The sequence below is a fragment of the Brassica rapa genome, chromosome A03 (genome assembly GCF_000309985.2).
Source record: "Brassica rapa cultivar Chiifu-401-42 chromosome A03, CAAS_Brap_v3.01, whole genome shotgun sequence".
NCBI lineage: Eukaryota > Viridiplantae > Streptophyta > Magnoliopsida > Brassicales > Brassicaceae > Brassica > Brassica rapa.
In genome coordinates, this window is record NC_024797.2 from 29,947,850 (window position 1) to 29,975,057 (window position 27,208).

Below are 27,208 nucleotides of genomic sequence, written 5' to 3' on the forward strand. Positions count from 1 at the left end.
TTTTTATACACTTAATTTGTTTTTATTTTTTTTCTTTCAATTTGTTAATGTCTTAGATCTTGTCCTCACATGTATTCACCAAGACCTTCCATATATCATACATCACATATTACAACTTAATTTTTATACACTTAGTTTGTTTTTATTTTTTTCTTGAAATGTGTTAATGTCTTAAATCTTGTTCTGATTAATACTAGTTTGTTTCTTTTCTTGTCATGATAAAATAAAAATATATTTAACTTGCAATTCTTATGTGCAAAATCACCAAAGACCTTAGATGATCAGATCTAGGGAGCCTTAGATTCTTGCTGCAAGGCTGTTGATAGATCTCAAGTCGTAAGCTTTCCTTGATCATCGTGTTATAATAAAAACGTACATGGAATATCCCTTAGATAATGGGCGGCAACCATTGGATTTAAGAATCTCCAAGCATCTCGTAAACCATTAAATATACGTAATATAATTTTCTCAAGTCTTTAGTCAACTTAGAACAAATCCTTTTAAAATTGAGTAAAATACATTCGGCAAATTTGTCTTTGAGGCCTCTACAACTCTCTAAATTCACAAAGATTAAATTATTTGGGCGACTAAAGAAAAATCCGCTGAAAATCGAACCTAAAAGTGCAAAAAAAAAAAAAAACCACTCACTACTACTACTACTACGCTTCTTGTCTTAAAAACAAAGACAACACTTGTAAGTTGTAATTCCCAGACGACGTTAAGACCGATCGATCCACAACCACCAACACCACCGCCATTGTGCTTAGCTTTCCACCTTGAATTACATAAGGAGAAAGTCTTTCCTGAGGCCAGACTCATCGCTTCCTCTTCTTACCGGACTTCGCCTGCGACTTGCCTGAACCCACTGGTTTCCCTTTTGTTGCTGGTTCTGGCGCCTTTGGTGTCTCTTCAGATTCTGACTCTGCGTCGCTCTCCTCGCCCTTGGAGGCAGGTGTAGAGTTTGCTTTGCCTTTCGCTGCTTTGCCCTTTGCTGATGAAGATTTCGAAGGTCCTCCTGGCTTGGATTTTGGAGTAGTTGTAGTCTTCTTGGACGAACCTTTGGATGTGCCAGATTTCGATATCTCTTTCTTCGACTTGCTGGTTCCTAATTTACCAACGGTTTTGGGGGTTTCCTCTTCCTCGCTCAACTCTTCAGAGCTATCCTCTTCTTCTTCTCTACTAGCTTCTTTCGGATCCTTTGGTTTGCTCTCTGTTTTCTCATCCTTTGACTTCTTACCGGGCTTGGAAGCAGGAGCAGCTTTAGACTTGCTGGAACCAGCTCCACCACCCCTAAATTAGAAAAAAATATTTGCTTATCAGTAAAGAACTTCTTCGAGACTTCAACACTTTTCTAACTACTTGCTTTCAGATTCATTTACTTTTTCCCTGACGATTCCATCTTTGATTGCTTGACAGTCTTAGCTTTCTTTCTCTGGGGCCTGCATGGAGAATTACCAAGCTTGGTCATCATAAGAATACCAAACTCATCTCATTACATCATATCGATTACATCTGGAAATTCTTTCTAGTGCCACCACATAAACACCGCAACTAGAGTAGTAACACGTACTCTGTGGAGGCTTCTTTCTCGTGACCCGTCTGATCAGCAGCTTCTTCACCCTGCTGACAGGAAATGTAACTTGCAAGTTACATCAAAGGGGAGAATGGAAAAAGAAAAAGTCAGAGATGAATGAAATATAATGCCCCACCTCTGTTTCTGATTCATCCAGAAAATGCCACTTCTGTGTCTTAAGATTCAAGATTTCTTGATCTCCATCATCATAGATAACCTGAAAACAAAGATAGCAACAACATACAACAAATAAAACATACCATAAAATGCACTGTATCTAATAAAAACATGTACAATCAATAGGCTAATGGTTCACCACAAACAAATTAAGACGAACAAAAGAGATTTATTGAGGCGATTGATAAAATTGGGCTTACCAGGTGCTTCTTCTTAGCAGAATCATATGAATTGACCACACCTTTATAATACCTGCGACAGTAATCCAATATTCAGTTACAAGACAACTATTAAGTTGTTAGTGCAGATTCAGCTATCTACAAGAAAATACATAATAGAGAAGCGGATTGCAGTAATGTAAATCAAATATAATTCCTAAAATAATACAAAGTGCTTACGCTTTATCTATAGGCCACCAGACTCTGACCCTCGACCCAACTAAATCTTCACCGTGGCTTTGGAGATCAGATGCCTGCCAGGGAATCAATTCAGTATGAAGAAGTCTACAAAAAATGGAAAAGAAAAATTTGCACAAAAAAACAGTACGAGTAAAGGACTAAACAAGAGATGCACAAGCTCCACAGAAGGGAACGAACAGGTTTTTAAGAGAAAAATATCTCAACTTGAAGAAAATAAGAAGCTGCAATCATGCACGCACAGTTACTACTGCAAATGGCATCTAGTAGAACATGAATTTTTCACGTGTAATAATTATGATAGGTGAAATTAAGAGAACGTACTTTCTCTTTGCCTAGACTTCGCTTTCTCTTTGTGTTTGTGTTAGGACTTCCTTCTATTGGTTGCTTCACTTCTTTCTTTGACTTCGAGGCTGACTTTCCAGAGGAAACAGCTGGCTGAAACACAATTAAAGGATATCGGTAAAAGGACAGGAAGGCAGTATCGAATCATACAGGTCAAGGACGAACTTACTTTTTCGCTATCACCTGAAGAAGTATCTAATGAGTCCTCATCCATGGCTTTCCCACGTCCTGGCTTTTTCTTTTCCTCTTTTGGCTTTGAGGATTCTTGTACATTTTCACTCTCAACTACCTTTTTCTCTGACTGCTTTGCAGCTTTTGTCTCAGAGGTGCTTTTCTTCGGGGGAACAGTAGACTTGGTTTTACTTGAAAAAGCAACCTTCTTTCTAGAATTTTTGGTAACTTTAACTTCAGAAGTGTTTGGTTCTTCGGAAGCTTCTTCAGTAGCACTAACAGCTGATGGTTTGGCCTCCTTCGTCAAGCTCTTCTTTTTCTTCTGGTTTGCAGTCTTCTTAGGCCGGCTTTCCTCTACAAGATCTTCAGCCCTAGATGGAGAACTAACATTGGCAGTTTCATCAGCTGATGTCTTAGATGGCAAAGCCTGCACACTTGTTTCCTTGTCATTTTCAGTTTTCTTAGGCCGGCTTTCCTCAACAAGATCTTCAGCCCTAGATGGAGAACTAACATTGGCAGTTTCATCGGCTGATGTCTTAGATGGCAAAGCCTGCACACTTGTTTCCTTATCATCTTCAGTCTTCTTAGGCCGGCTTTCCTCTACAAGATCTTCAGCCCTAGATGGAGAACTAACATTGGTAGTTTCATCAGCTGATGTCTTAGATGGCAAAGCCTGCACACTTGTTTCCTTATCATTTTCAGTCTTCTTAGGCCGGTTTTCCTCAACAAGATCTTCAGCCCTAGATGGAGAACTAACATCGGCAGATTCATCAGCTGATGTCTTAGATGGCAAAGCCTGCACACTTGTTTCCTTATCATTTTCAGTCTTCTTAGGCCGGCTTTCCTCAACAAGATCTTCAGCCCTAGATGGAGAACTAACATTGGCAGTTTCATCAGCTGATGTCTTAGATGGCAAAGCCTGCACACTTGTTTCCTTATCATTTTCAGTCTCCTTAGGCCGGTTTTCCTCAACAAGATCTTCACCCCTAGATGGAGAACTAACATCGGCAGTTTCATCAGCTGATGTCTTAGATGGCAAAGCCTGCACATTTGTTTCCTTATCATTTTCAGAAGAAATGGCTTCTTTAACAGATGAATCACCAGGAGGCGAACTTAACACATCCTTGCTCTCCAGGAGTGCTCCAGGTTCAGCCTCTTCCTTGATATCTGAAGTTTTTGATGATTCCACCTGTATGGCAGAACTGGGATCTTTTTCCTGAGGTTGATGTTCAACATCAGGCTTCTCTTCAGAAGTATTATCCAAGTCAGTGTTGCAAGGATTATCGTCTTTAGCATTCGTATCATCTTGCTTCTTTGTAGACTCAGTATCAACAGAAGAATCATTCTGTTGCGCAACGCCGTTGCTGACTCCTGACTTACCAGATTCATCCTTAGGTGCATCAGTTCGCTCGGGTGTAGCAATTACTTCCTGTTTATCCTGCTGGTTTGGAAAATAAAAACCAATTAAAAATCAACTTGAGGAAACTTATTTCTCAATGCTGATTTAAGGGAAGAGATATATGCCTCTACTTCTGCTTCCTTTTCTAAATGACCTTGACTATCCTGCAGGTTAAAATAATGGGAGCACAGTATAAGAGCATGTAATGTAACTGGACGACCAAAAGATGAGGCAGTTCGACAAAAAAAAACGAGTGAGAAATAAAACTGGCTTACCTCTTTTTCATTCTCAACAAGTTGGTCGTGCTGCAAAGCACTGAATGTCCCTTCACATATCGAAGCCACTATCTTACTATACTTATCTAAAGAGACACCCGACAATTTCACTGCTTCAGTCAGATACTTTTTGAGCTTGCTAGCAGAGGTACTGAGAACTCGCTCTGCCAACCCCCGTGCTACTTGGGGAACCTGAGGACAAGTTGAAAGAGTTAGCAAAAGAGCACCGGTTGCTGAAACATAACTAGCGAGACCATCAATGTATCACCTCATCATCCTCTCTAACATAATGTAGAATGGGTGAAAGCATCTTTGGAGGTATATCCTCGCTTTCCTCTAAAACAAGTGTCATAATCTTCTCCATAGATGAAAGTACGTTCTCTGGATGAAAGTCCCTGAAAAGTAAAATGAACTAATCATCAGACAAACATGATATCGAGTGAAAAGCTTGAAGATCCGGGGAGAGAAAGTAAAAACCAAGTTTCTGCAAAGAAAAAGTAATCAGAATGATAATAGTCACCAAATAGATTATATGATGTTCTGAGTGGTAACAAACCAAATGTGGCATAAGGAATCTTTATGATTGTACCTTATAGCCTTGAGGAAAATCTGGAACATCTCAATAAGAAGTGCATCACATTCAAGATCCAGCATCACAACGCAAGATCTGACCTTGGCCACAGTTTCAAGGATTGAGATCCTTTTGGAATAGGAGCGACTAAAACAGTCAGGCAAATTCTCAAACGAAGATACGATTAACTTAAACACTTCCTGCACACGAATAAAAGAAAAGAGTCAACAACCAATCACCATTTCCTCAAGAAAAAAACTACCAATCAATTAAGATAATACCTTCATCTGATCATCATCATAAGGAGCTTCAGGAGCAGTTATTCTTGTAATCTCACTGATGCAGGCAGCGACTGCAACTCTCACATCGTCATCTGAATGCTTGAAGAGTTTTCCAGCGACTAATGCTTTCATCAGGGGAGAGAGTGCGGTTTGCATCGACTCGTGAGGTGACTGGTCAACATCTATAAGCCAGACGAAGAGTTTCTGCAGCGAAAAACAAAGAGGAAATATCAAAATCACAGTATCCTCACCTCCACACAACTGAATTAAAGAATTGAATAACCGTGTCGTATCCTCTATAGATGCAATTTTAATCACTACACTAAAGAGGACTATCGATAAGAATCATCTATGAAGCGAGCAAGAGTTGAAATCTATATAAAGGAATCCACACTAAACACATAGCATTGCACGAAGCGGGAGAATAGCGGAAGAGATAATAGTGGAATGGTGAAGGAGGAGGAGGCTCACGTCGAGGAGAAGCAGAAGCTCATCGAGCGAAGAAGGTGGATCAGTAAGCTGTTCTCCTGCTTCGAGAATCTGATTCTCGAGCTCTTTATCAGAATCCGACATGGCTCCTTCTCCTTCTCTTCTTCTCTCTCGTTCGATTAGATCTCTATGAACCCTAGATTCGATTCGATTCCCAGCACGAATAGTATCTTAGCTCCTCCTTCGATTCCAGAAAGGGCGAGAAAATCCACACCAGTGTCACTGAACAACACGCTTAGGGTTTTCTCCTCTCTTTTTTAAAAAAAAAATTGTTTTGTTTTTTTTTCTCTCTCTCTCAAATCTTAACAGTTTAACAGAAAACCAAAAAGAAGTAAGAAAATCTTCTCAGACGCGACGCGAGAACCCTCGGCGCCGTTAAATAGATAAATATATGATCTTTTTTTTTGTAAATTATAAATATATAATCTTTAACAAACAAAATATATATAAGTAAATATATATTATGTAAGTAAGTAATAATTTTATAATAACTAGTCATCTTTTTTTATGATGGGTTGATTTCTTCTTCTTCTTTTTAAATAACTTATCATCTTTTTAATTTATTTTTAATCGTTTTTATTGGCTTTTAAAAATGAAATTCAACACTCAAGGGATCTCATCAGGTATCCGATTTTTTTCTTTTCTCCGGATTTCACCATGATTTATATAAACTTGTCTTTCAAATCTGCCTTTGAAATATTTTCTGTCAATTTTTTAGAAGAATATTGTAGCAAATGAAAATTCTTAAAAAATGCTAATAAAATACTGTACAACAAACATAGACTTCAATTGGTAACTGATGAATTGAATGAAAAATGAATAAAAGAATAAAAGAATGAAAAAATATTCAGCCTAGGAAATGAAAAAACCAGATACATATGAATTTGTGTTCATTTCGTTCCTCGTAGAAATTAGAGAGATAAACTTTTTTCTTCTTTTTTGATTTATAAGGAAATGAGATCACTAAAGTGGGTCCCATGAATTTATAATCCGGCAAAAAATTCAACATGAATGGAAACATGAAAAATTCACCATCATTGTTAAATTTCTCATTTAAATCACCAAAACATAACTGAAACCATCTCTAAATGCTTTTGGGGACTTTAAACATAAGTTTTTGCTAATTTAAAATAAGATAATGCTGATTAAATAATGATATTTTAATTTACAAAAAAATGATATTATTTTAGAGTGGCAAACAAGATTTTCTATAAGACGTTATATTGCAAAATGTACGAAAATTCAATAGGAAGAAGATATATATATATATATTGCTAAGCACTCAATAAACATGTTTAAGAGAGTATAATTTAAATTATACAATATGTAAGTATTATATTCATCTAATCCACAACCACTGAAATTTAAGGGATTATAGGCGACTTATTAAAAAAATTTAGCTAAAATTGTTTTGGTAGATTTGGAGATCAAAAAAAAACTTTTGGAAGTTTTTTCTATGTAATTTTTCTCAAAAGTTTTGTGGACTTAAAACCAATGTTTCGTTAGGCTTTGTTCAGGACCGGCCGTGCTTGTCAATGATTTGATCTCTGTCGTTTGCTCGCACCATCTTGTCAATTCTCAACTTTCGACTGGATCGCAGTCAGCTCCATTTACGCACACAAAAACATTTTGGTGCATTTATAACGTTTCAGAAACAGCTACACATCTCATGGTGTAAGTATTCATGCAAAACTAAAGTGGTTTATCGCCACATTTTCTAATGTTTATTTTGCATTTTCATCGTTGAAACTACTACTCTCAATGAAAGCACATTTTCATCGTTGCATTTTGGAGATCATTATGTGTAATGAGAAAATCTTGGATAATCGGATAAATGAGCCAATAATGAGGAAGGAACAAATACAGATGTCATCCAAGCTCACTATAGTTACTTTGGAAAAAAATATAAAAACAAACATTGTGCTTTCATTGAGAGTTGAACTCAAGACCTCCCGCTTACTAAACGGGTGCTCTAACCAACTGAGCTATGAAAGCCTTTACATGTACATGTGCATCAGCCTATTTATCGTATGCATAACATTTTCTTGGGATTTATTATTATATAATCTAAACACAGTATTGTTTATAGTTACTAATTAAATATTTTATTCAGTTCTATCCACTTGATATTATTTGCAAAGTGATTTTGACACATGTCATATTTACAATCATTTTCACTAAATAAATATGACATGACATACTACAATTGTTGACATGATATATGATTAAATGTGTCTTGAAAAATTACATTTAATTCTTATTTATATTTTGTAAATTTTTTAGAATATGGTAGTAAATTATACATCATCGTTAAAGTAAATCTATTTAAGTATGACATTAATAACATAATAATAAAATATAATAATATTTTAAACATTTCGAAATTATTTTTATATTTATACAATTTTATTACAAAAATACTTTTTTAAAACATTTTACAATTTTTTTAAAAAAGAAAAAGTTTAATCGTAATATTATTAGCTTCTTTTATATATCTACAAATTTTAGAAATTTTGTTTAGTTATACTCTTTGATAATTATACAACTTTGATATCAAATTTTTTATTTATTTTATCCACGTTGATTTAATATAGTTTATCCAAAATAAATAGATAAAAATCTATCTACAATTATAATTTTAAATATATACATATCTATTTTTAAATATAAATTTAAATGAACCAAATTATTTATTTTAACTTAATTGTATGTTCAATTAAACAAAAAATTATGCTAAAATATTGAAAAGGAATAAAATAGAAAAAGAATAATAAATTTTGTTTTTAAATAAAATTTAAATTTAAGATTTGTATCACTGATTCACTGCACATGCTGCAGGAAAACACCTAGTAGTTCATTAAGAATATAATATTGATATATATATATATACATACATATAAATATCTACGAAAATATGTATCTTAAGTAATCTATGATAAATGGTTTAAATCACATTACTATAACTATTTCAACCTATAAAATTCTGTATATATATCTATACTATTATTAGCGAAGTAAATTTTCGGAATTGAGCTGTCACATTAAAAGTTAGAGCGGTTAATATCGTTTTTACTCTTAATGAATAAAATGTATAAATAAATTAAAAAATAAAAACAAAATTTTAATTTATTTGATTAGATAATTGATTGAAATTAATAATAGTAAGAATTATCCAAAATCTGAAAATATAATTAAAAAAAAGATAATTTCTATATATATTGTATTGTTATCTGAAAAAATCTTTTAGTTAAAAGTTTAAAACATAATTATATAACTAAAGTAAAATTTTGGAATCGAGCTCTCACGTTAAAAGTTAGAGTGCTTCATATCGTTTATACCCTTAATGAATAAATGTATAAATAAATTAAAAAATAAAAACGAAATTTTAATTTATTTGATTAGATAATTGATTAAAATTAATAATAGTAAGAATTATCCAAAATCTAAAAATATAATTTAAAAAAGAGATAATTTCTATATATATTGTATTGTTATCTGAAAAATTATTTTAGTTAAAAGTTAAAAACATAATTATATAACTAAATATTAATCAAATAAAATTCTTAATTATATAGTTACAAATAGATATTGAATTATCCAAAATCTAAAATATAATTAAAAAGATAATTTATATATATATTGTATTGTTATCTGAAAAATTATTTTAGTACAAAGTTAAAAAAACATAAATTCTATAACTAAAAGTAGAATATTGAGTTATTTTAAAATTTATTTTAGTATAATGAATATAGTGTACAAATAACTTTTCAAAAATTTATGAAAATATTTAAACCCGCATTGCAGGCAAAACACCTAGTATAAAATTATACGGCAAAATCTATGTTGGTAGTAGCAAAGAAAAACTAAGAAAATACATTCCACGAATAAACCACCAACATAATTTAATTGTTTTAGCCTTAGTTTCAAAAAATAAAACACCAACATGACTATATATTGACCAATACACGAACAATTTGATGGGGGTATGCAAAATGCAAAACACTATCAAAACGCTCAAGCCATTATAACACTCATCATTGCCAAGTTCTCATAGCTGGTTACTCATAAGAGATCACTTTGACAAAATGCACGCGAACCCAAAATGTCCGAATTGGTCTAATAAAGAAAACGATAATAATACGTTGACAAGATACACTAAAGTGAAAGCGGATCGAGCGTTGCGGATCTAGCGGATCAAGCGAATCAAGCGGAACAAGAGCGGATCAAGCGGATCTAGCGGTACAAGTGTGGATCGAGCGGATCTAGCGGTTCAAAACATATGTTTGAATGGTGAAAGCGGATGAAAAGTGGTTCAAAGTACTATAGTAATTTAAATTAATTTAAATAAAAATAATAATAATATTTATTATCATAATTAAATGTGTTATTTAAGAATACTTTCTAAATAAAACTATAAAATTTTATTCAAAATATAATAGAAAATTATTTTAAACATATATATTACTATTTTAACTTTTAAAATTAAATATGTATCCCAAATCAAAACCCTTATTTGAAAGGTAAAATCGGATAAAAGATAGTTCAAATTACTGTATAAATCTATAATAAATTTCTAAAATAATAAAATTTCTATTTAAATGGAATTACAAAATTTATTATTTCAAAAAACTACTAAATACAACAAATCCGTGTTACTTTTATTAAAAATAAAAAAATAACACAAAATTAAATACAATATGGGTAAAAAATACTACATAATATTTTTATTAGCTCACAATGCATTTGTAATATGTTCACTGATAATCGCCATTAATTCTCATCAGTATATTTGGATAATTTAAATTCTTTGGATAAAAAGTATTCTAGTAATTTATTTTTTTAGGTATTTTGATTTATAAATAATATTTTATGATTATATGATTAATTTTTGTTTGGTTCGGTTCATCTTTTTAGTTTTAGATAAATATGATAAGACCTAGTAATTCATAACAGATCAATAAATAGGAACAAGCGAAGAACAAACATGATGGGCATAATTATATAAACTCTTGGTTACAAATTTTTAAATATTTTAAGACTTACATTATCATATATAAAGATTTAAATTAATCGATAGTTTAATCACTAGTGAAAACATATGATTATCTTAAAACAGTAATATTAGAAATATAAAAAGTTAGAAAGTGGTTCAGCCCACTCCAAATAGCTAGTAACTCTACTGTGCATAGCGGTTCTTGTATTTTCTTCATAAGAGTTCGACCACTTTTACTGTAACGTATCAAATCACTATTTTTTATTAAGAACTACTTTTCTATCTAATTAATTGTGAATGGCAAAAAATAGACAGCTCTCCCACCGTGATGGATGGTCCATCTTTGTTCCACCTCCCATTCGGAACCTAAGACTCGGATTATGTTGCGGCATACACTTTAGCAAATAAAACTAGATCTTGATCCACGTAACCGCACGAGTTTTTGTTTTCATTTATTTTTATATAAATATTTTCTTTTCAATTCTAAATTGATATTATATATATATATATATCTATTAATTTTTAAAACAAAATAAGTTTAAGGTATATTTTTTCCATTGAATAGATTGTTTCAAATTTTTACATGTATTTGTATTTTCTTCTATATATATATTTTCTGATTATTATTTCATTATTAAACTCGTAACTATATATATACAAATATTAGTAAAATATTTTTTTTTGTCATATTCAAAAATATTGTATCATTTCACAAATTTAACAAGTTTTTAAAAAATTAAACTTTTCCATTCACAGATTTATATAATCGAGTAAAAAATTAAGCATTTAGTTTTTGTTTAATTTTTAAAATAAACTATATAGTTTAAAATTTATTTTCATTGGTTTAAAGTAGTAAAGATTAATCATTGTTAGATATTTTGTTATTTAAAAAAAATCTTCATATCGACAAATATTTAAATAATTAACATATGGAGGTATAATATTACAACATTAGATTATATCTATTTAATTTTATTATCTATAAATCCAATGAATCATGTATTGTTTAAATTCAATTATTTATAGCCCAATAAAAATTTCTGGTATGTCCAAAATTTAAATGATAAGATTAGAGATTAAACGTAACATAACTTTCTAGGAATATGTCCATTTTAAAAAAACGCATGAATCAAGGTTGTGACTTATGTTTTAATATATAAGATACAATAACACAAGAGATAAACAAAATTAATTATTATTCCCTCCATTTCGTATTATTTGTCGTTTTAGAGTTAAAATTTTGTTTCATTTTTAAGTGACGTTTTATGTTTTCAATGCAAATTAATAACAATATTTTCTGTTTTATTTTTCTATTGGTTGAAATACGGTTTAGTGTATAGGCAATGATATTTTTATTTTGGAAATATGCAAAATTAAATATTTTCTTAATTTGTATGAATAAACCTAAAACGACAAATAAAGTGAAACGGAGATAGTACAAAACTGGAAAATAACCAATTTCAGACCTATTTTATTATGATTTCTTATCAATTACATCAAATTGATATTATTATTTTATTTTCTTATAAATTTAAATCATAATTTTTACATGTTTCGAATTTGATTAAAGTTTAATGATTATTTTATTTTCTTACAAATATTATAGCTAATAAATAGCATGCTAATTCATAATTGCCTATTTTTTGTACTTTTTTTTTTAAATTTGTTCATTATATATCTTAGACATGGATAAATGTTAGATTTTTTTTATATAATACCCAATATTGTTGACATAATTTACGCTAAAATGCTAAAGTATAAAATTAAGTACAAATATAATATTTAGAGCATCTCCAATGTTTAACTTCATTTTTTTCTTCAAAATTTGTAGTTCTTCAAAAAATAAAGCAACATGCTCTCCATTGGTTTTCTTCATATTTTTCTTCAAAATGGAATATTCTAAGTATATTCTACCACCACTTTATAATTAATTATTAATAACACCTTATTTTTTTCAAACTTACTAATTTTACCCATATGTTTTGTTTTAACATTAGTTTGACCCAATTACTATTTATTATAAATTAATAATTATTATATAATACAATTATTACACATAACATAAATAAATAAACAAAAGATTTTATAAAAAGCACTAAATACATGTATCTCTTAAGTGATTAAAAATGTATTTTAAAACAAAAAATGAGCTTATTTTATTCTAAATTCTTTTAAATCGAACATAAAATTCTTAGAAATCAATAAATTTCATATTCTTCGTTATTGATATTCAATTAGATATAAGTAATAATGTAAAATTTAAAGTTAATTGGATGACATTAACACTTTTAATTTGTTAAAGTAAAAAATGACAATAAATAAAAGCTAAGGATTGATTTGTAAATAAAAGAGTTCATCTTCAAAAAATGAAAAACTGAACAGTATTTCTTCAAATTTGAAGAAATACTGTTCAATTCTTCAAAATTTGAAGAAGTGAAGAAAAAAATGAAGTACCAATAGAATAAAAAATAAAGCACCATTGGAAATGCTTTTACATTTAGAAATACGATTACATTTACAAATATATCATTAAATACAAACACAAATTAAATACTCGCTACCGTGCGCAGATCAAAGGTCTAGTAAAATCTTATTACTAAAATCTTATTATTCGACACATGTTAAAATTTGTAGTTTGTATAACCGTTGCAAATCTTGTGAAATTAATCATCAACCTCTTAAAATCTATAACTTCTGCAAGAATATCTGCCACTTGTCTTTACAATAGGAAACTTTAGCTTCATACTATTGGTGACAAGCAAATATGCTAAACTTTATATAATCTGAATTGCATGTATAAGATTTTCCCCATTGCAAATGATTGATTTTTGATTTGGTTCAATGTACTAAACTTTTTTTTTCCATAGTAACCATATAAACTTAGGGAACAAATCTTTCTGGTCAACTTCTCAGAAAAGAAAACTTAAGGTTTAAAATAATTACTTTTCTTTCCTAAACTATGTATATATTTGGTAAAAAATGTAAATTACAGTTCTTATTTGTTGCAAGTGTAAATGTACAATATAAATGGGGTTACCACACATTTTGTAAGAGATAAGATTGAAACAAATGATCACCACACTTCCTTCAATATAAAGATGTATTAGTCGAATCAGTAAAGAACCACCCCTCCCCCCCCCCCCCCCCCCCCCCCCCCCGGTTACGTTCTAACGCCTGCGTTTGCACACTCCTCTGTCGTATTCCATTTTGTGGGTTTCGTAGATATTTCTCATCAGACAACTTAATCTGAGAAACAAAGGTCGCGATCCTCTCTCTTACTCATCGTGGCCCTTTTCCCTGAACTCAAATATCGAGAACGTGTTTGTATGTTTGGAACTCTAATGACTGAACAAGTTCAATTGCTTTTGATTTAGCTGCCTTCTTTGTCTTAAAAGATTTTTTATGTGTGTGTTTGTTGTTGTTGAGTTTGCAAATATCTGGTTTTTGAGTATTGATCTTCTCATACCTAACTTAAGGGTGCAATATGATTATTAGTTTTTCGAGAGATGTGTACGTGAATGACTCTTGATTTCTGAATTTGGATCTCTAATCAGATCTAGAACTGATGATATTGAAGATGATAAAATTTTCTGATAAGGTTTGTAGGACTCACCGAGTTTTCCGTTCATCTTCCCGCTTAGGTTTTTTGAATTTCATCATAATCATTTTATTTTGTCAAGCATGTTGATTAGGCATGATCTTTAGCTTATGTTCATGATGTCAAATAATTTACTCTTTAGCGTTTGATATCATATGTGAAGAACGTCCGCTTAATTACCACATGTTGTTTTTTTATACATTTGGCTCGTTTTTTTGTTTGTATTCAATCTCTAAGCTAGGTGATTGTTACGATTTGTCTCTTTAATCTATTGAATCATTCTTGTGGTGTTATCTTGCAGAGATATGGCTGTCTTGGTTGGTAGGCTGAGTGCACGACCAGATCGTACACCAGTTTACACTCCAGATGAAGCGGTTTGTCTCTTTGTCTGATTGTGCAAACATTTACTGTTTATAGGTTTTCCTAAATGTTAGGGAAAGAAAATATATACAGAAAAATTGGTGTTGGAGATTTATTACACATGGATAATTTTTGTATTAAGAATGTCATGTGTTGATTGGTTTACACGGCAATGACCTAGAATTATTTTCCATTTATATAGGTTAGTCATCTTCTAGCGATGGAAAAGATCTTGGAATGCCAAATGCGTCCTATGGCATCTAACCGTCCTGTACCAAAGCAAGTCTTTGTGAATCAATATCTTGTGAAATGGAAAGGGTTCTCGTATCTACACTGCTCTTGGTATGTTTGAACATGCAAACTATTATGCTCATGGCGGTTTTGTTGTGCCTCTCGTCTGCTTATCTTATAACAAAATGGTGTGTTATCTTATCAGGGTGCCCGAGCATGAGTTCGAGAAGGCTTACAAGTCCCTTCGTGGTTTAGAAACCATGGTGAACCAATTCCATTCTACAATGGAGTCACTCGGTAACAAAGTATATGATTTTGTTGCCATTCCTCCCGAGTGGACCACTGTTGACCGGATTATATCCTTTCGGTTAAGTGATGAAAATCTTTTTTTTATTCATGAAGATTCATCAAAGAGTATGTGTTTATTTTTGGTTTTTCCTATTGGTGCAGGGAAGAAGATGGTCAGAGGAAGTACCTGGTGAAGTTCAAAGGACTTTCCTATGCTGAATGTTACTGGGAATCTGAATCAGACATCTCAACCTTCCAGAACGAATTTCGAAGGTTCTTTGATATAAACTTTGGTAATCGCAGAGGTATGTATGTTGACCATGAGAGAAATCATGAAGGTTTCAAACAGATAACTAGTCTTACGCCTAAATTTATCACAGGTATATAATCAGGCTACTTGAACCTTTAATGTACTGTTGATGTAGTGCCATGATATATTACTCATCTTGTTTGGTATTGTATGTGTATTGATATATTCGTCTTACTGTTGTTAAAAGGCTCATTGCAGCCGTACCACCTTGAAGGACTTAACTTTTTGAGGTCTGCGTGGTCAAACCGAACTCATGTAGTCCTCGCCGATAACATGTGGCTAGGTAATGTCTTCGGTAATATCATTCTCACTCTAGTTGGTGGCATATATTTTCGTTTAGTATTAAGGCCGGATATGAGATCTAGAGGAATATAAACATTTTTAGGCTAATATTAATAAAAAATCGACAATTTGGAGATCATGTATAATAGCTCTTTAAGATTTAGAAGTCAATAGGGATAAATGTTTTATCTTTGTGCCAAGAAACGGACATGTTTATTATGGAGGCTTTTTCCCTTTTATGTGACCCTAATAATAATATTGAGATTTGTGGTGTTGCCATTGCAGGCACAAGAATTCAAAGCATTGCCTTTTTAGCTTCGCTTTTTGCGGAAAACGTGGCTCCGTTTTTGGTAGTGGCTCCTAGTTCCACTCTGCGGAACTGGGAGATAGGATTTACCACATGGGCACCACAGATGAATGTGGTATGTAAGCAGTAGTGAACACATCATGTTTAGTATGTTTATTAATTGGTTAATAAATGATGCTCATATTTTTTTGTTAACGGTTCAGGTTGTGTACGGTGGTACTTCTCAAGCTCGTACTGTTATTATACAGCACGAGTTTTACTTACCAAGGGGTCGTATGAATGGAGTCCGTGGAGAAACCAACAGAATTAAGTTTGATGTCATCCTCACGTCTTATGAGATACTTGACGTAGACACAGCAGTCCTAAAACCAATCAAGTGGAAATGCACGGTACTTCTTTCTTATTATAATGGTACTATATGTTTCACGTCTTTCTTTAAATCTCATATGTTTCTTATTGTTATTTTTCCTTGGTTAGATTGTTGATGACGGCCATCGGTTGGAAAATGAGAATCCAAAGCTGTTCTATTCGCTGAAGCAGTTTACGTGTGAGCATCACATTCTTTTAACAGGAAGACCACTTCAGGTTCGTTTGGTGATTTTGGTAAAGTTATCTTGTGTGCATGCATATACATTTTTCTGCAATTAAGATTGTGATATATATATTTAGTTGCATTATTTCTGCAAATATGGTTACCTCTTTAAGCTCTTTCGTGTTCTATTAGGTGGTAAATTCTGAGCAACAAGCTGAGCAGCTCAGTGCTCTTGGAAAGAGAAAGAGAAACCGTAAGCAGGTATACTCTTTTTGATTCCACCAGTCCAAAATCCAAATTATATGTATGCATGTAGCATCAGGCGATAATGATTTGTCATTATATATCCTTTTTTGTCTGTTATGCATAAATTTCTTTCATGTCTCTGTTCATTTTTGGACTGCTTAGAGCGATCATATCTTTTAGAAAACGTGTTTTATTCCTCTTCTTGTTACTTTCGCTAGATTGTTGAAAAAGAAGCTGAACCAACTGATGGTGAAGAAGCTAGACAAGGAAACAAGAAGACTAGATGGCCTTACCGTAGAAGGACTCACCGTAGAAAGACTCACCGTACTATAACCTTTTCATTAATTATGTTTCCAAATAAATTTTACAAAGATTCCCAATTAATTTTTTTTTGGTTGTAAGTTTGTTCGGGGCCAAGACCTTTGATAGAAGGCCAAGGGAAATCTCTGAGGGTGTTAGGTTTTAGGGAGAGCCAAAGGAAGACTTTCTTAGATACGTTGATGAGGTATATCTTTTTTTCTCATTAGAACATGATTGAGATTTAGGGAGTTATAAATATTTTTAAGTTAATCTTAATAATAAAAAAATATATAATTTAGGGATTATGCAATCATATATAATAGCTCAATAAAATTTGGAGGTTAAAACGAATGTTTCATCCTATGTCTTAAACCGGCCTTGTTTCAAATAAAGTCTCTCAGTGTTTGCGCACAAGTTTGTGTCTTGATGAGTTGCCATATGGTTTCCACATTTTAATATGATTAATAATTTGCAGGTATGGAGTTGGAAACTATGATTGGAAGGAGTTTGTTTATCCTTTAATGTGGAAGACCTATGATGAAATAAACAAGTAAGAGCATGTTTATAGGCGTTCCTTAGGTGAGGTTGTTAACATAAATGGATTATTTAATTAAAGGAAACATGTGATTTAAGCTTGAGTCGTCCCTTAATTAGGAGCGTGAAGGCACCGTCCCTTCTTGCCAGGTGTCGCAATTCTACTGGGAAAAGAAAAAACACGCTCCCACCATTTCATCTTTTTTCATTTGTTCGAGTGTTGTTTCGTTTCTCTCCTCTCTCTGCGAAAGACGAATCGATGGCGATTCCCTCCTTTCCGTGGCTCTCCTTGACGGAACGACGACGGCTCTATCGGTGGGGCTCGGCGACGAAGGAAAACCGCGGTGGGTCTTGTCGTTGTTTGAAGACGGCAAGAAACGTCGAGAAACGGCGACAGACGGCGACATCTCTCTCTATCGGTGACTCTCTGAGACGATCTATACCGGCGACTGTTGCGGCTGAGGCGAATCGAAAGGTAAAGCTGCATGCATGTCTTTAGATTCTTCATCCTCAATCTTAATAAATCATCTGATTTGCTATGATTTGTTGTGTTTTTAGTGAAATTGATCAAGCGGCATCACACAGGTTCTCTTTCTCTCAGTTATTAATTTGAAATACAAAGTTTCAGAATATTTTTTGATTTGTGTCTGTTTTCTCTTGAGGTGGATTGATCAAGATGCTGTCCGAGAGAGTGTGTGTGGGGGTTAAGGTATATTTAGCTGTTTGTGTGTGGGGGTTAAGGTATATTTAGCTGTTTGATCAAGAGGCTGTCCGAGAGAGTGTGTGTGGGGGTTAAGGTGGATTGATCAAGAGGCTGTCCGGCGACTGTTGTTGTCTTTGTATAGTGTTCATGGGTCTTTGGAGTTCACGGGTCTTTGCACTCTTGTCGTTGATGTTCTTATATATACTTAACATTATGATCACAAGCCATTGCCATCTCACTTTCTTTTGATCACAAGCCATTCTCTCTGATTTTAATCTCACATTCTCTCTATCTTTTACTCTCACATTCTCTCTATCCTTCCATTCTCTCTGATTTTAATCTTTTTTAATTGTTAAGAACCTTAATTAAGCTATCACCAATAAACCCCAATAATTAACTGTCTCTTAGCAAAATCTCTTATCATAATTTTAATAATTAAAAAATCATTACAATCCACCTAAGAGACACTAATGGGTCTCGCTAATAAACATGCTCTAAGGACTTAAGCCATTGATGCTCTTCTCTTCACCTGCTTAACAAAAAACTTCTCATTCATTCTTTGAAACGATATATATATGTTCTTATCACCTACTTTTCTATTTTGTTGTTTCTCAGTTATGGAAATTTTTTCCTGGAGCTCATCATCAAAGACACTCAAGATACTAATCCTCCAACCTTTTCAGGTGATTGATAACTTATCTTTTCATTTTCTTGTTGCCATTTTTAGATATTTCTATTGCTTTTTCTGTTATCTTAGTTAATGTATTACTGCAAATGATCTCTGTAGATATGGTCCCAAAGATAGGACTAACTCGTGACAAAGTACTTGCCAGAATTACTGTTATGATGCTACTACAAGAGAAGGTAAGTCTACAGACCGAAACCCTTTTAATTTTTAGAATATCTTAGTTGTCATCTTCTAGGATCAATGCACAGTTTTGCTTCATGAAGTTGAGGTGTCTGTATATGTGGATTGCTATCAATGTGGTTGTTTAAAAAATGTTATCATTATGTTAGCTAGGGCTAGTGATATGCTCACAACTGTCTAGAAACCAACACTTAAACAAAATAATATTTGGTATATTCTGTGGTATACCTCTTGGTTATTTTTGCTTCATTTTCACTCTTTACGATGACTTAATACACATGTAGGGGGTGCATGTCCCTATCTTTTGGTTCACTCATTTTTGTTTGTGCTTTACTCTCACTGTTTGATTCACAGGTGAAACTTATAGAAAACCATCCAAGTAAAACTGTTTTCCCCGACCCTATTATCGGAAGATTCGCTGCACTAAAAAATGAAAGAAATTGGAACAAGGAACATGACAAGTTACTGTTGCGTGCCGTTTCTAAGTAAGAACTAAAAGCCTTGCAGAGAGGATCCTTACCTTAACAAAAAAAACATATTTCTCATATGTTGTTTCCCTTCTTGATAAATGTAGGCACGGGTTTGGGAAATGGATAGACATTGTTAAAGACAAAGAGTTCGAGCTGGAACAACTCATCTGCAAAGCACTGAAGGTCCCTGTTGAAAATTTGACTCGTACTAATCCAGACCAGAAAGATCCGCACAGACAACTTGCTGACTATTTGAGAAAACGATTTGAAATTCTGGAGAATGCAATGAGTGATGAGTGTGCTGATACTTACTACCGTGTAAGTATTTTTTATCCTGACTCACTTACATGTTGATGCAGCATTGGTTGCATCAAATTCTTAATCTAGTGCCTATGACTGATCCCCATTGTATCTTTTGTGATCAGAATGGGAGAAGACCTGATGAACATCCCTTATTGGATATTGCCATTGCCGACATAAGGAGGAGGGTAAGTGTCATGTGAAGATATGGTGATGTTGAGAAGGACTCAGAAGAGAGCTGCAGAAGATATTACTGTTAATATGGAGGAAACAGAAGTTGAGGTCATTGTATCGGATTGTTTTGAACCTAGAACCAAAACATAGCTGATATGTTTTGGAGTTATTGTTACTTTCATTAGCCTATTATTTGGGATTTGACTGGATTTTTATTTGGGATGTGGCTGGATTGTTACTTTTATTAACTATATATTATTGGGGATTTGACTGAATATATACTTTGCTTATATTTATCTTTCATCCAAATTTTCGAAATTGAAGTTATTATAATATATATAGTTAGCCGAAATAAGGTTATGATTGATCAAATTATTTTCACTGAAACTACTTTTCTTGATCAGATAAGCTAGCACAACTTGAAAAGAACTCCAAATTGATAGCATCAAGCATTTAAGCTCAGAACAAAAGCTGAATCACTAATCTCTCTTATTTTATTTCATTTTTCATCTAATTCATCTTTTTTAAGAGCATATCCAACCCCACTGCAAAATGAAGTAGTTTATACAGCTGTGAACAAAAAAAAACATTACTGCATATATGGAGTAATGCATTTTTTGTTTGTTCACAATCCATTCCATTTTGCAGTAAATTTTGCAGTGGAGTTGGAGATGTTCTTAGTAACCAAATAACTGCCTATATATATGAGCTCTCTCACAACCCAAGGCACACATATCTTTACATGTTTTAACTAATTATTTGATTTATACTTTAGATTTGCATGGAAAGAAAACGCCCCCCTCCCTGATCACCATATAAATTTGTTCGCATTATTTTGATAATGTTCAATTTGGCATCCTTGGATGAGATGAAAGACATCGTTATCACTACGTAATATACATATTCAGGGGCGGAGGTAGCGGTAGGAGAGGGGGGGGGGTCACCTGACCCCACAGATTTCTGTAAAAAGAAAATTCTACTTGCATTTTTGATATAACTTTTAGTAAAATAGTGTATTATTAGCTTAAGATCCACGCAATTGCGCGGAGAGAATGTCATATATAAAACTAATTTTTATCTATTATTATCTATTTGTATTCATTTACGTATCACGTATATAATTAAATTAGAGTAAAGAGATAAATCAAAACAATACATCTTGTTTATTTACGATATGTTTTAGTAAATAAATCAAAACAATCATTTATTTACTTTATATGGTATATAACTAAATTTCAATGATATGGACATAGATATATAGCATATTTTAATATAAATATTTATTATTGAGAATTCATACTCATATGATAAACACAAAATTTCTAATGTGTGATTTTTGAATGCAAATTTCAAAATTAAAATATTAAGATTTTAATATTTTTCAATTCAAATTTAGAAATTATCATATTTAAGTATTTTTATATGTTATATAGTTTAATTTTAAACTATATTAATATATAATATGAATGTCTAGTAAATGCGATTTATATTTATACGATTTATGATCATTTGTATATTGTTATTACCAAAAAAAATTAAACCATTGATCACAACATTTTAGTGTGAGAAATTTAATGCTTTTAGTAATTTATAGTCGTTTGAAAAATTCAAAATATAACATATAAGAAAAAAATTAATTTTTTATTATATGATTAATGTGGTTGTTTAATATATTTTAGTAATATAAAATTAAACAAAAAAGAGCTAAGATACAAAAATCATTATCAAATATTTATTATTCATAATCATTAATTATCATATATACGTTAATCATATTAGGCAATTCTGTAGATTTTATTTAAAGAAAGTACGAGAACATTCTTTTGTACACTATTTATCAATTTAATAGTTAGTTTAATAAAAAGTATAACATAAGTTAAGATGGACCAACATATTTCTCTAAAAATTCTGAATTTCATTTTCATGTTGACACGTGTCTACAAAACAGTGTTGTAATATTTTTCAATTAATATATAAGTGATTAGTATATGACCCCTATGATATTTTAGAGAACGTGACTTGACCCCATGATTGTTCCCAATAACTCTATTAACATGTTTTTACTTGGTCGAAGCCGAGAGATACTCGTAATTATTTAAACATTTTTTCATTTTTTATCCTAATTGTTTCCTTGCTTTCATTTTTTGTTTGTTCACAATCCACTCCATTTTGTAGTAAATTTTGTAGTGGGATTAGAAATGCTCTTAGTAAACCAAATACCTGGCTATATATATGAGCTCTCTCACAACTCAAGGCACACATATCTTTACATGCTTTAACTAATGATTTAATTTCTACTTGAGATTTGCATGGAAAGAAAATTCCCCCCTCCCTGATCACCATATAAATTAGTTCGCATTATTTTGATAATGTTCAATTTGGCATCCTTGACTGAGATGAAAGACAGCGTTATCACTACGTTATATACATATTCAGGGGTGGATGTAGCTGTAGGAGAGGGGGGTCACCTGACCCCATAGATTTATGTCAAATGAAAATTCTACTTGCATTTTTGAAATAACTTTTAGTAAAATAGTGTATCATTAGTATTCTCACCCCTATGATATTTTGGAGAACATGACTTGACCCCACGATTGTTCCCAAAAACTCTCTTAATGTTTTTACTTGGTCAAAGGCGAGAGATACTCGTAATTTATTTAAACATTTTTTCATTTTTTTATCCTAATTGTTTCTTTTTTTTACCGATGTTCAATATTTATATCCACTAAGAATAATTAATACTACAACTTTTATATTACACATAAATTGTTTTCTTTTCATTCTTTATCATAATTTTATTTATTGTTAACCATTTAGATTAAAACTCGTTTTAAATTATTACTTATTTTGAAAAATTCAAAATACTAACAATTTGATAAGTTAATGTGAATATATATCACTTTAACCTGTTCAATATTTATAATATTTTATTTATTTTAATAAATTTAAATAAAATGCTAACATTTAATTAATATTAATTAAGTATTTTTGTTATAAATAAAATTGACCCCAGTCAAAATCTTGGCTGGCTCCGCCATTGTACATATTACATACAAAAGGTGTAATAAATGTTTTGATCATATAGATATTAATTAGAAAAGGAGAAAATAGAAAAAGAGCGGAGTAGCAGAAAACAAGGAAGCTGGTGGGAAAGAGGAGACAAAAGAGAAAGGCTTTAACTCCACGCCTTGCTCCAGCTTCCAAACATATACCAACTTCTCCACGATCCTTTTCCACTTTACACGTTGTATACATACACTCATTGTGGAGTAGTTACTCTTTTATAGAGTAGTAAAAAAAAGAGAGAATATTTACCAATATTAGTCATTAAAAAGTTTACCATACATTTTCTTTTCTTTATAAATCAAACTAAGATCGTCGCTAAATAATAAACTCAGAATAAGATAGAACTAGTATAAACATAATTGGTAATGATCGGTAATTGTAAAGATGCATATCGAAGCTTCGTGGATTTCAAGTTCAGTCATTCAATACAGTTGCATACATGCATGCATACACGTCTTGTAACGTATACGCATATAGGTTCGTTCTTCATTACGTATACATACGGTAATGATAGTTGGGTATATATAAATAAGTTTCAAAGATATATACAGCAAGGGGACAAGCCAGACTGTGATGTTCCTCATTTAAGATCCCTTCTTACAAATCGGGAATTTTCATTAATCTTCTTAATCAAAGAAAATCACATCAATTATTGATTAGCTTTCTTTACTCTTTCACCTGTTTGGTTTTTGGTCGGTTGGTTAAGAGTTTTCCCACCGATTAAGTTTCGGCCCTAGGGTTTTCCGCATTGTAAAGGCGTATAAACAATTTAATTGAAAGATCCAAAAGTGAATTGTGTACGAACAGCTTTTTATCGTAAAAATCTTAGAAAATAGAGAAAAATAAGAATTTTGGTTTTTGAAAGTACTATATAATTAGTTCCAAAACTACTGAATAAGATACATGATTTTTTTATGAGTACTTCTCCATTTCATGTGAACGCAGTCTCAAGCGCAGAAATTACATCTGAAACAATCTACAAGCTGTAAAACCAGCTTTAAAAAACAATCTACAAGCTGTAATGAGGATAACTTTGTTACTTTATATCTGCAAGAATAGTGTAGATGTTTGACCTTTTATGTAATAAGTCCATAATAAAAAGGTCTTAGAGCATCGGTATTGGTGGGACTCAACCCACAAGCCCTTAGCATTTTATATTAAGGTTATATGTTAAGGGACCTAAACTAAGGACATTTAACAATTTGGTAGATTATTAGTGGGACTTTCCTGGTCCCTTAGGTTATTATTTAATTAATTTATTATTTTCATAATGTATAACATATAAAAAGAAGTTGTAAATGAAAAATATTTTAAAAAAGTTTAACATTAAAATTGAAATCTTAAGAAAATTACAAAGTTGTAAAATAGAAATACAAAACATCATAATTATTTAAAAAAACACACAAACATTTATTCCAATACAAATAGAAACTTATAAATTATATGTTATGGGTAAGATGTCCAAATTTAGTCCAAATATTTTCAATCAAATCATTTTTTAAATGCTCATGGACTTGTCTATTCCGAACGCTCGTGCGACGCTCAATTGTACTCACGATAGGTGAAGGCATATTGACGGAAAATGTAGCCACATCTTCTCTTTCTTCAAATTCACGACCGTTGGCCTGAGTTCCTGATGATCGTTCATCTTCCACAATCATATTATGGAGTATGATACATGCTCTCATAATATTTCCTATTTTTTCTTTATCCCAAATATTAGATGGATTTCTAACAACGGCAAACCTAGCTTGTAATACACCGAATGCACGCTCGACATCTTTTCGCACAGCTTCTTGGGTTTGAGCAAATAATGAATTCTTCTGACCTTGTGGTAGTCGGATAGATTGAATAAAAGTAGCCCATTTCGGATAAATACCGTCGGTGAGATAATATGCCAAATTGTATGGATTACCATTAACATGGAAGTTAACTTGTGGCGCTATTCCGTTAATAATGTCATCAAAAACGGGTGATCGATCGAGAATATTAAGATCGTTCATAGTACCTGGAGCTCCAAAAAACGCATGCCAAATCCAGAGGTCATATGAAGCTACCGCCTCCAAGACAATCGTTGGTTTATCGGTTCCTCGTGCATACATTCCTTTCCAAGCCGTGGGGCAATTCTTCCACTCCCAATGCATACAGTCGATGCTTCCAATCATCCCTGGAAACCCACGTTGTTCTCCAATATATAGTAGTCTTTGCAGATCATCCGGTGTGGGACGTCTTAGGTATTCATCGCCAAACAAGTCGATTATTCCCGCGGCGAAATTGTGCAAACTTCTTCGAGCTGTTGTTTCTCCAATTCGGACATATTCATCAACTGTGTCAGACCCACCACCATACGCCAATTGACGTATTGCTGTGGTACATTTTTGCAGCGGAGTTAGACTCGACCGTCCGGTTGCATCTACTCTGGGTTGAAAGTACTCAACTTTTGTAGACAGACGATGCACAATACGCAAGAATAATGCCTTGTTCATTCGAAACCGTCGCCGGAATATATTGTGCGGGTATGTTGGAGTCTCGCTAAAATAATCATTCCAGAGCTTCTGATGGCCTTCCTCCCGGTGTCTCTCGATAAAAACTCGTGTTTTTCGCTCTTTTGGTTGTGGATTGAAATCAATATATTCATCACATAAATCTTCAAATATGTCATCTAATTCATCATCATTATCTTTGTGGTAATGATAATGTGAAGAAGAAGCCATAGAAAATTTTAACAAAAGATAAAAAAGTGTTTAGAATTTGAGAGAAGATGAGAGAAGAAGTGTCAATACTTATATGATAAAGAAGAAATGTGTACGAATCCTCCCGTGAATGAATATTGATATTAACTCTTTACTACATCTTGTGACTTATTGGTAGAAAGCATAATAAACATGTGACTTATCAACTCACTTATTGGTACAAAGAATCTCAACTTGTGACTTATGGTTATAAATGAAATAAACATGTGGTAGCTTTGTGCTATTTGGTCACGAGCACAAATAAACCATTCTAGTTGTCAGCTTTCATTCTAGTTTTCAGCCATTAAAATTTACAAATGAGTTATGTTACAAATAAGAAACTCGATCATGCGTTATATTAAAGAGTACAAAACCATATCCTTAACATCCGGTAAAAACCCAAACCATGCCGGTTAGAGAAGTTAAAATTATCCAAACATAACAACCAAGCCTATTACAACAAAAAGAACAACTATGCCTATTACAAAGCACTCAAATCCATAACTAAAAGAAGATTTCTCCTTAGCCATATCACCCACAATCTTCTCTAAGTTTCGTATCTTCTGCTCTGTGTCATAGTCACTCAAAAGGGTTAGGCTTTCTACCTTTTCACCTAGCTGAAGCACGTGGATATCTCTGGCTCTCATCTCCTCCATCAGCGCCTCATCCCACCATTTGTAGACATGGCATTCGCCGTCGTCTTTGTTCGCACAAGTGAAAAATCTTCTGCCTGTTTCACAGACAAGCAAAAGTGGGAAAACACATACACAAACTAGCACATAAGCAAGTAAATTAATAACAACCACATACCTTGATCTTGCCTGTTGTTAGACGTTGCTAGCAGTGGCGTAGCACCACAATAGCAAACCTGCGGAAAACCAAACTCTACCTCCGGTTGCGGAGGGTAGTCAACCTGTTGAGTACGTTCCAAGCTCAACTCAGCTTGGTCACGTCGTATGAGATCATCCGTCTCGCTGTACTCACTGTCCTCATTGTTTCCAAATAAATCATCCTCATCTGATGGCTGCGTATAGCTGTAATGTCCCATTTTAACTTAACCTGCATACATTGTCAACATTTAAATTACATACACATATTTAGAGCGAAGACATTTAAAGAAAATGATTCATTAATAAAAACTCATTTAAGGAAACCGGACTACATGGACCAAACACCTAACAAGAACATAGGACATACATCAAACAAGAACATAGAGC

General features: G+C 32.6%; 3 protein-coding genes and 1 non-coding gene across 5 annotated transcripts; 1 reads left to right on the plus strand and 3 right to left on the minus strand.

Annotated features, from left to right (window-relative positions):
* Positions 1 to 437: 437 nt before the first annotated feature.
* Positions 438 to 6,055, minus strand: LOC103862094 (neurofilament heavy polypeptide). Its single transcript, XM_009139800.3, has 14 exons — positions 5,680 to 6,055; positions 5,209 to 5,412; positions 4,946 to 5,127; positions 4,625 to 4,751; positions 4,357 to 4,548; positions 4,207 to 4,245; positions 2,681 to 4,120; positions 2,491 to 2,604; positions 2,149 to 2,222; positions 1,951 to 2,002; positions 1,710 to 1,790; positions 1,571 to 1,620; positions 1,380 to 1,439; positions 438 to 1,290 (listed from the first exon to the last, which is right to left on the minus strand). The coding sequence occupies exons 1-14, from the start codon at positions 5,779 to 5,781 to the stop codon at positions 816 to 818; spliced, it is 3,192 nt and encodes a 1,063-aa protein (XP_009138048.2). The 5' UTR covers positions 5,782 to 6,055; the 3' UTR covers positions 438 to 815.
* Positions 6,056 to 7,618: 1,563 nt separating this feature from the next.
* Positions 7,619 to 7,692, minus strand: TRNAT-AGU. Its single transcript has one exon. It is a non-coding gene; the product is annotated as a tRNA-Thr (tRNA).
* Positions 7,693 to 9,316: 1,624 nt separating this feature from the next.
* LOC103862097 (CHD3-type chromatin-remodeling factor PICKLE-like) lies at positions 9,317 to 20,489 on the plus strand. 2 transcript variants are annotated; one of them, XM_033288430.1, is made up of 18 exons: positions 9,317 to 9,987; positions 10,218 to 14,662; positions 14,851 to 14,990; positions 15,085 to 15,246; positions 15,330 to 15,547; positions 15,665 to 15,760; positions 16,045 to 16,181; positions 16,270 to 16,455; positions 16,544 to 16,651; positions 16,791 to 16,859; positions 17,063 to 17,168; positions 17,247 to 17,349; positions 17,620 to 17,694; positions 18,997 to 19,064; positions 19,169 to 19,245; positions 19,604 to 19,734; positions 19,824 to 20,037; positions 20,145 to 20,489. In XM_033288430.1, the coding sequence occupies exons 2-18, from the start codon at positions 14,594 to 14,596 to the stop codon at positions 20,220 to 20,222; spliced, it is 2,037 nt and encodes a 678-aa protein (XP_033144321.1). In that variant the 5' UTR covers positions 9,317 to 9,987; positions 10,218 to 14,593; the 3' UTR covers positions 20,223 to 20,489. The 2 variants fall into 2 exon arrangements, with proteins under 2 accessions (XP_033144321.1, XP_009138050.1); XM_009139802.3 differs by lacking the exon at positions 9,317 to 9,987 and having other exon boundaries at positions 13,843 to 13,949; positions 14,590 to 14,662.
* Positions 20,490 to 22,811: 2,322 nt separating this feature from the next.
* LOC103862176 (uncharacterized protein At4g04775-like) lies at positions 22,812 to 27,080 on the minus strand. The gene is made up of 2 exons (XM_009139880.3): positions 26,802 to 27,080; positions 22,812 to 26,721 (listed from the first exon to the last, which is right to left on the minus strand). The coding sequence occupies exons 1-2, from the start codon at positions 27,037 to 27,039 to the stop codon at positions 26,420 to 26,422; spliced, it is 540 nt and encodes a 179-aa protein (XP_009138128.2). The 5' UTR covers positions 27,040 to 27,080; the 3' UTR covers positions 22,812 to 26,419.
* Positions 27,081 to 27,208: the final 128 nt, after the last annotated feature.

Excerpts from the sequence above, each read along its gene's own strand:
- LOC103862097 (XM_033288430.1), top strand. The coding sequence starts at position 14,594 with ATGGCTGTCTTGGTTGGTAGGCTGAGTGCACGACCAGATCGTACACCA. Across the intron at positions 16,860-17,062 it reads GAAAGAGAAACCGTAAGCAG|ATTGTTGAAAAAGAAGCTGA; the intron begins GTATACTCTTTT and ends TACTTTCGCTAG. Across the intron at positions 17,350-17,619 it reads TTCTTAGATACGTTGATGAG|GTATGGAGTTGGAAACTATG; the intron begins GTATATCTTTTT and ends AATAATTTGCAG.
- LOC103862094 (XM_009139800.3), bottom strand. The coding sequence starts at position 5,781 with ATGTCGGATTCTGATAAAGAGCTCGAGAATCAGATTCTCGAAGCAGGA. Across the intron at positions 1,621-1,709 it reads TGGATGAATCAGAAACAGAG|GGTGAAGAAGCTGCTGATCA; the intron begins GTGGGGCATTAT and ends TCCTGTCAGCAG. Across the intron at positions 1,440-1,570 it reads GAGAAAGAAGCCTCCACAGA|GCCCCAGAGAAAGAAAGCTA; the intron begins GTACGTGTTACT and ends TTCTCCATGCAG.
- LOC103862176 (XM_009139880.3), bottom strand. The coding sequence starts at position 27,039 with ATGGGACATTACAGCTATACGCAGCCATCAGATGAGGATGATTTATTT. Across the intron at positions 26,722-26,801 it reads TAACAACAGGCAAGATCAAG|GCAGAAGATTTTTCACTTGT; the intron begins GTATGTGGTTGT and ends TCTGTGAAACAG.